The sequence below is a fragment of the Armigeres subalbatus genome, unplaced genomic scaffold (assembly GCF_024139115.2).
Source record: "Armigeres subalbatus isolate Guangzhou_Male unplaced genomic scaffold, GZ_Asu_2 Contig231, whole genome shotgun sequence".
NCBI classification, from domain to species: Eukaryota; Metazoa; Arthropoda; class Insecta; order Diptera; family Culicidae; genus Armigeres; species Armigeres subalbatus.
Genome location: NW_026942967.1, coordinates 11130 through 19961, shown reverse-complemented (window position 1 = coordinate 19961; position 8832 = coordinate 11130). Strand labels below are relative to the sequence as shown.

Below are 8832 nucleotides of genomic sequence, written 5' to 3'. Positions count from 1 at the left end.
GTAGAATCGTTTGGAATGATGCGCAATCGTTGTTATGTACGATCATTATCAAGATAATCATAAGTTGTTATCATATACGATGCAAGTCACATTTGTACGTACAACAACAAGGCATCAGAATCGTATCAATGTAGTTCATATCGTACACTGAAGCTCTTGTCAACCCATCTAGATTATGATTGTCAAAATTTTACTGCTTTTGAAGAGTTGTTGAGTAGCGCATGGGTAGAGCATCACCCTTTAGTTCCAGAGGTCAAATGTTCGAGGCAGGGTTGTTACTATTTCTTTTTTCAAATATTCACTGATTCGTACAAATGTTCATGAAAACTCGAGAAAGTCGTTATTTAGCACGTATATGGCCTCCACTTTAGTAGGTATATAGCGATTCAGTGCATTATATACATAACATCTTATGTGTATATGATGACCTTTGTTTGCAATCGGATTCATTCATTTGTTTATCGGTCGATCTGCATGGAATTCCCTACAGTCTGCAACAGACACTGGTCACTCTGCCGTAGGAAAGAGCTGCAAGGAAACAATACCAAGACACACGATCAGTTCAGCTGTTTGGCTGTGGTGTCCAGTAACGCTGTCCCGATATGGATTGGGATACCTGCAAAGCGCCACTACATGTGCGAAAAGACAGCCGACGAGTAAATCATCAACAGATCGGACGGTACAAAGTGATCCACTATCGACGTCGGGTGTGCGTCCATGCACAAATCGTTAAGGTCTTCGTTGTTCGTAATCTGTATACGTTGTAGCCATCAATCGTGTTATCGTCGAAATTCAGTATAATTTAGGAATATGCAATAAATTAAGTAAAAGCTATTAGTTATTAAGAATAAACGTGCATGTTGCTTGAACTAAATAAAATTTTAATAGTGTTTAATGTGATAAAACATGTGTAACTACTATGGTGTGAAGAAGCCTATGAACCTGCAGTTTATGTGGTGATTCTGTGCTGCTAAGGAAAACTCGAAATAATCAAATTGTAAACTGCCATCAACATCAAGTCTGCAATGCTGTAGAGCTATCAAACATGGTCCTTCGAACCTGATAGAGTGTCGAGGTAATCCACTCTGACTGGGTGAAACCTTCAAAAAGCGCCATCATCCAAGTGCTTTCATATCAGGATTCTATGGCGAGCTCGCCATTTCACCGTTGTTGACAAAGAAGTATACAAGGCATTATCAATGCCTCACTAAGGTGAGTGCGGTTTCAATCTATAAACACTCTAAAATTGTGCTACAAGATCGTCCTTTCTTGTTCATGTTTTCTGCTTCATCACCTCCGGGATCGTCAAACATCTGTCGGTGTAATCTGCATGGACGACTGCGACTGGACACGAATCTCTATATTTTCGGAATCCACTATCTCCGCTCGGTCATTTATGAATACTGGACAAATAATTGACATTGAGATCAACTGACGAGCTATTGTCTGCTTTTTGCTCGATTCTACCGCACCAACGACTACTACAAGTTAAACGAGCATCCAACTTGGATAAATAGTACAAGGCATCGAACTGCCTGTAGTCAGGTAATTGAGGTTCCAATAATTGTATCCAAGATTGCGCGGTCTGTGCGGTTTTTCTGGTTGTAGCTTGTTGTCGTTCATCGTGATGTCTGCGGCCGAGAGAAGAATTCGCGGTTTGAAAAACCGCAAGCGCAGTATTATTTCATCGATGTCCGGAATCGCGTCATTCGTATCCAAATATCAAGCTGAGAGAGATAAGCAGGAAGTATCCGTACGGTTAGAAAACCTCATCGCATTATGGTCGGAATTCAATAGTGTGCAAGGTGAAATGGAAACTCTCGAAGAAGACGACGATGTCTTGGAAGCTTATCTAAAAGAACGAACGGAAATCGAACGGGTATACTATAAGTCCAAAGGTATGCTGCTCCAACTAAACCACAATGATTCTCCACCCATGGCGGCCACTGCGGACACACATCAAGTCTCGCATGTTAAGCTGCCTGATATCAAGCTGCCAATTTTTGATGGGAATTTTGAGACATGGCTGAATTTCCATGATTTGTTTGTTTCGCGCGTGCACACTTCGACAAGCTTGCCGACTATTCAGAAATTCTATTACTTACGATCCTCTGTGACCGGAGAAGCGCTAGAGTTGATTCAAACTATACCCAGCTGCAATGAACAGTACTCCGTTGCATGGAATCTACTCGTAAGCCACTACCAGAACACCCGACGTTTGAAACGAACTTACGTTCAATCGTTGTTCGAATTTCATTGCATGAAACGTGAAAATGCCGCAGACATGCACGTGCTAGTTGACAAGTTCCAGTCGAATGTGAAAATACTGAAGCAGTTAGGAGAGCAAACGGAACATTGGGATGTACTTTTGATATACTTGCTTAGTACACGATTGGATGCAGTTACGAGACGGGACTGGGAGGAATATGCAGAAGAAAATGACGCAACAAAATTTCAACAACTGGTCGAGTTTCTTCAGCGTCGAGTCAACGTTTTAGAGACGGTATGGAACAATTCAGCAGAAATGTCAGCATTAACAAAGAAGTCGCACCCAACGCGTTCGAGTTAACTACAGCGCGTCACAACAGAGCACGCGCCAGTGCCCAGTTTGTTCTAGTTCACATTTCTTATATCAGTGCTCAGAATTTTCTGACATGACAGTTGATCAAAGGGAACAAGTAGTTCGAAGCAATCGACTCTGCCGAAACTGTTTGCGGCGAGGCCACATGGCGAAGGAATGCCAATCGGAGAGCAGCTGCCGCAAGTGCAGAGGGCGACACCATACTACTGTTGTGTTATGCAACCAAATCAGAGGGAGCCAATTTGGTTCAACCAGCGTTAGTTATTCAATCAAGCGAGGAAGAAGGTAGCAGTGAACAGGTATCATCAACGCCAGCGGTACACACGGGTATCACCAATTGCATTTCCTTTGAGCGAGCTAGAACAAAAGTGCTTCTGGCCACAGCCATTGTAATTATTGTAGATGATAACGGGGTTCATCATCCTGTACGAGCTTTGCTAGATTCGGGTAGCGAATGTTGCTTCGCAACGGAACGAATACTCCAACGAATGAAAGTTCGACGAAACAAAGTTAGTCTGCCAATCTCAGGGATTGGTGCAGCTGCCACTGAAGTTCACTACAAGTTTCAGTGCACAATAAGGTCAAGAGTTTCTGATTATGTCGCTACTATCGAAGCATTCGTTCTACCTAAAGTCACAGTAGACCTGCCATCCATTTCCATTGACGCATCTTGCTGGGCACTTCCTACGGGAATTCAGTTAGCAGACCCGTCCTTTTACCAATCCGGGGCAATTGATGTTGTGTTGGGAGCGGAATATTCTTCGACTTGTTTAATGTTGCAGGCCGCATTTCTTTGGGTGAATCCCTTCCGTTGTTAATCAATTCCGTTTTCGGATGGGTACTTAGCGGCAAAACACAAACGCCTCAGAATCAATCTCGACTACCTATAAGCAAGCAATGTTGTTACTATTGCTGATATACAACGTAGCATGGAGCGTTTTGGGCAATTGAGGATGGTTCAACAATAGTTCAATCTGCTGATGAAGCTTACTGCGAAAGGTACTTCACCGACACTGTTTTCCGCGGCGAAGATGGAAGATACATGGTGCACATACCGTTCAAGGAAGATACCCTGAAGAAGCTAAAAAGTAACAGACGCACAGCACTTCACCGTTTCCATTTACTAGAAAATCGTTTGAGCCGAGATTTGAACTTGGCGGAGGAATACAAGAAATTTATGGATGAATATGAGGAGTTAGGACACATGGAGCGAATTGACGTAACTGAAGTAGCATCCGGGCCGGCGTACTTTCTTCCCCATCATCCGGTCTTTCGTGAGGATAGCAGCACCACAAAGGTTCGGGTTGTATTTGATGCTTCGTGCAAGAGTTCAAGTGGAATTTCTTTAAACGATGCAATGCTAGTAGGTCCAACTATTCAGGAAGATTTGAGGGCAATCACGATGCGATCCCGCCTCTATCCAATTATGCTTATCGCAGACATTGCTAAAATGTATAGACAAATAGCACTTTCTCCAGAAGACAGCCGGTTTCATATGATTTTCTGGCGTCGGTCGCCAGAGGAATCCATCAATACCTACAAGCTAAAGACGGTGACGTATGGAACAGCTTCCGCTCCATTTCTTGCTACACGTGTATTGCAGCAGATTGCACAGGATGAGGCTACACATTTTCCACTCGCAGCAAAAGCCGCTAGCAAAGATTTTTACGTGGATGACTTCTTTTCTGGAGCAAAGACCGTTGCCGAAGCAATCAACCTACGAGATCAGCTGATTTCCATGTTTAACTCAGCTGGAATGCAGCTTCGAAAGTGGGCCAGTAATTGCCCTGAAGTTATTGAAGGGATTAGCCAAACAAACCGCGCAATGGAATCGTCAGTAAACTTCGACAAGGACCAACACATCAAAACCTTAGGTTTGCATTGGGAGCCCTTCTCTGACCAGCTGAAGTATGTTGTTCCTGAAGCACCTTTCGAGTTAAATTCGCACATTACGAAACGCAGCTCACTTTCCTATATTGCCAAGTTGTTTGACCCTCTCGGACTAGTAGGTCCTGTTGTAGTTGTTGCTAAGGTTTTTATGCAAGCGCTTTGGGGTCTTAAGGATGACAACAACAAATCATATGACTGGGATAAGGAGTTACCCGAGGACATGAAGCAACGCTGGATCGGATACTGTGCCGATCTACCTCGTTTGAACCAGCTGCGCGTCAACCGATTTGTTTTAATACCTAGTTCTACCTTAACAGAACTTCACTTTTTCTCGGATGCTTCCCAAGTTGCGTATGGAGCATGTGCCTATATTCGCTCATCAAATGCAACAGGGGACGTTAATGTTGCTCTACTCACGTCTAGATCGAAGGTCGCACCGCTTAAACAACAAAGCATTCCCCGTTTGGAGTTGTGTGGTGCATTGCTAGCAGCCGAGCTCTATCGCAAGGTTTCCAGTTCTCTAAAAATCGATATTAAGGCATATTTTTGGGTGGATTCTACAACTGTTCTATGTTGGCTCAATGCGAAATCTTCAACCTGGTCTACATTCGTTGGTAACCGTGTTTCAAAAATCCAGCAAATTACTGAACACTGTGAATGGAGCTACGTCGCTAGTCGCGAAAACCCTGCTGACGTAATATCTAGAGGACTACCAGCAACAGATTTAATCCAATGTAGGCAATGGTGGGAAGGTCCACTGTGGCTTCAAAACGCTAAGGATTCCTGGACCAAGCAATTTAGTGGAGAATTAGATCCCGAAGCGGCCAAGGAAGCTAAGAAAGTTTCATTGACTACTGCGTCTCCATCAATATCTTTTATCGAAGAATATGTCAGTCGTTTTTCAAACTATCAGCACATGCTCCGCGTTACTGCCTACTGGCGACGGTACTTTGTAAACCTACGATTGGCAACAAATGTTAGAGTGGTTTCCTTGCCGCTTTCTACTTTGGAAATTCAAAATGCTGAACTAGCTCTTGTAAGATTAGTACAAAGAGAAGCCTTTCTGCAAGAAATAAGAAGCGTAGAACTACATCAACCGATTCCATCTCACTCTCGACTCCGTTGGCTTCATCCGTTGATTGGTTTAGACGGAATTCTCCGAATCGGAGGAAGAATAGATCGGTCATCACAACCTTTTGAATCGCGTCATCAGATTCTGCTGCCTGGATCGCATCCGTTCACGACACTACTCGTACGAAGTCAACATGAACGTCTTCTGCATGCAGCACATCAGTTGCTTGCCAACACTATCCGATTGAGGTTCTGGATTTTAGGAGGAAGAAACACGATCCGACGTATTGTCCACAACTGTGTTACCTGTTTCCGAGCAAGACCAAAAGCCATCGAGCAAATCATGGCCGAACTTCCTTCGCAACGTGTTAATGCCTCACGACCATTTTCTGTTGTAGGAATCGATTTTTGGGGTCCAATTTACCTCAAACCTCGTCACCGCAGAGATGCACCGCCGAAGGCCTACGTTTCGGTGTTCGTTTGTTTCAGTACAAAGGCGGTTCATTTAGAATTAGTTGTGGATCTCAGTACAGCAAAGTTTCTACAAGCTTTTCGGCGGTTTATATCTCGCCGTGGTTTGTGCACGGATGTCTATTCTGATAACGGTAAGAACTTCGTTGGAGCAGCGCATGAGCTTCGCAAACTATTAAAAGCCGACGACTTTCGGCATGCAATTGCTGGTGAATGTTCAAAAATTGGTATTCGATGGCATTTCAACCCACCTCGCGGGTCCCACTTTGGAGGTCTGTGGGAAGCAGCGATCAAATCGGCACAGAAGCACTTCGTGCGTGTGCTAGGAGACCGGAAACTAGCTTTCGATGACATGGAAACACTCCTCGTTCAAATTGAAGGCTGTCTGAACTCTCGACCGTTAATGAAACTATCAGATGATCCGACAGATCTCGAAGCCTTAACCCCGGGCCATTTTCTTGTTGGATCATCGTTACAATCTGTCCCAGACGTTGAGTACGACTCCATTCCGATGAACCGACTGTACCAATGGCAACAAATTCAGAAAATGCTTCAGGACGTTTGGAAACGATGGCACGTGGAATATTTGCATTCCTTCAACCACGCAGCAAATGGATCAAACCACCAATAGAAGTGAAGAAAAATCAAGTAGTTGTTATCGTGGATGAAAATCAACCACCAATGCGTTGGCCCATTGCTCGGATTCATGAACTACATCCAGGACGAGACGGAGTCGTACGGGTCGTTACGCTGCAGACTAAATCAGGTCTGCTTACTCGCCCAACAGCAAAAATTTGTATACTTCCAATACCGCAGACACAAAACGAACAACCAGAAGAAACGTCTACGCTCTCTAGTTAGTGTTATCATTTGAGGATCGATCGAGCAGCATCAGGCAAAACAAATTCAAGGCCCTTTATCCGAAGGGTCCAGGTAAGGACCTTTCCAATACCATTTACCATTTTGAAGCCGGCTACCGGGTCTTATATTTTCATGTCTGTGAGGTTAACATCGGCGATGGATCCAAGAACCATCCAGAAGCTAGTGCTGAGGATAATACTACTATGCAGAAGCCAACAGTCACAAGGTGGCTATAGCATCCGGGGGCAGCTTATCGATACTTTAATTTTATATAAGGCTTTTCAACTGATGGATTCAGTCATTGGCGGCATCATCGGATTAGACAGAAATCGTCATTTCTGCCGGGGGCAGCATGTTTGCAATCGGATTCATTCATTTGTTTATCGGTCGATCTGCATGGAATTCCCTACAGTCTGCAACAGACACTGGTCACTCTGCCGTAGGAAAGAGCTGCAAGGAAACAATACCAAGACACACGATCAGTTCAGCTGTTTGGCTGTGGTGTCCAGTAACGCTGTCCCGATATGGATTGGGATACCTGCAAGCGCCACTACATGTGCGAAAGACAGCCGACGAGTAAATCATCAACAGATCGGACAGTACAAAGTGATCCACTATCGACGTCGGGTGTGCGTCCATGCACAAATCGTTAAGGTCTTCGTTGTTCGTAATCTGTATACGTTGTAGCCATCAATCGTGTTATCGTCGAAATTCAGTATAATTTAGGAATATGCAATAAATTAAGTAAAAGCTATTAGTTATTAAGAATAAACGTGCATGTTGCTTGAACTAAATAAAATTTTAATAGTGTTTAATGTGATAAAACATGTGTAACTACTATGGTGTGAAGAAGCCTATGAACCTGCAGTTTATGTGGTGATTCTGTGCTGCTAAGGAAAACTCGAAATAATCAAATTGTAAACTGCCATCAACATCAAGTCTGCAATGCTGTAGAGCTATCAAACAACCTTCTTTTATCAATAGCAAAAAGTATAAAAATGTCGACTGGGTACTAGATGGTGGATCCTAGCTTATGTAGTGTAAATCAACGCCATCACTTCCTGCATTCATTCCCGACGATCTTCCTGAGATAATTGTCGACGGAATTCCAGAAGACGTTGTCAGAGGAACTGCTTGGGGAATAACCGAAAAATCTTTTGGATTGACTCCCGAAAAAAAATCCTGTAAGAACTCTTCAAAGAACTCCTGGAGTTATTTACGGAGGAATTCCTGAAGGTAATCTTGAAGTAATTTTTAGAAAAAATCACGAAGGAATACATGAACAATCGAAGAAATGCATGCCGGAATACCCGGAATAAATTGTGAAGAAATTTTCTGAAGACCTCCTGGAGGAAGTCTTAAAAAGGGCTCTGGAGTTCTGTAATGAAATTCTAAATGAGTTCCAAAAGTCACAAAAAGTTTCTACAAAAAAATCACAAAAACATTGGAATATCTGATAGATGGTCCCGATGGAGTTTCTGAAAACTCAGAAAAAAAATCGGTGTCTCTGTGATTTTATCAGCAGTAAGCACGCATGTTTTCAAAAAGAAGCAACGGCATTGGTGCCGTATTTCTTTGTTTCGCGATGAGATGTTTCTCTATCTCTGAGACAACCACCACGCTAAAGTGTGTTGCCTCCTCCTTCATGCCGTGGGTTACCTAAAATGTTCTATCGGGGCATCTAGAACATTTTTTTTTCTGGAGTTTTAGTGGAAATCTTATTTACCATCAAACTCACCTTCACCAAAATTTTATAGAAAAATGATAAAACCTGATAAATGATAAAAACTGATAAAACATTTTATAATTGCACTTACGTGAAAAACTCAAAGGTGCAGCCCAATCGGGTTGTACGCAAAGGTGACGTAGGACTGCGTAACTATTCGAAATTTATGGTATATGCCATGATAATTTGTGTCTCTTTATTAACATCGATCAAACTGCTCGAAGGACAACTA

At 43.1% G+C, this 8832-nt stretch overlaps 1 protein-coding gene across 1 annotated transcript; it reads left to right on the top strand.

Annotated features, from left to right (window-relative positions):
- Positions 1-1127: 1127 nt before the first annotated feature.
- Positions 1128-7166, top strand: LOC134203792 (uncharacterized). The gene is made up of 2 exons (XM_062678642.1): positions 1128-1898; positions 5941-7166. Exons 1-2 carry the CDS (start codon positions 1628-1630, stop codon positions 6642-6644), a joined length of 975 nt encoding a protein of 324 aa, XP_062534626.1. The 5' UTR covers positions 1128-1627; the 3' UTR covers positions 6645-7166.
- Positions 7167-8832: the final 1666 nt, after the last annotated feature.

What these genes read in the sequence shown, in the direction of transcription:
- LOC134203792 (XM_062678642.1), top strand. Translation starts at nt 1,628, where the DNA reads ATGTCTGCGGCCGAGAGAAGAATTCGCGGTTTGAAAAACCGCAAGCGC. An exon ending in GGTATACTATAAGTCCAAAG is followed by an intron (nt 1,899 to 5,940) that starts GTATGCTGCTCC and finishes TTTCTGTTGTAG; the next exon opens with GAATCGATTTTTGGGGTCCA.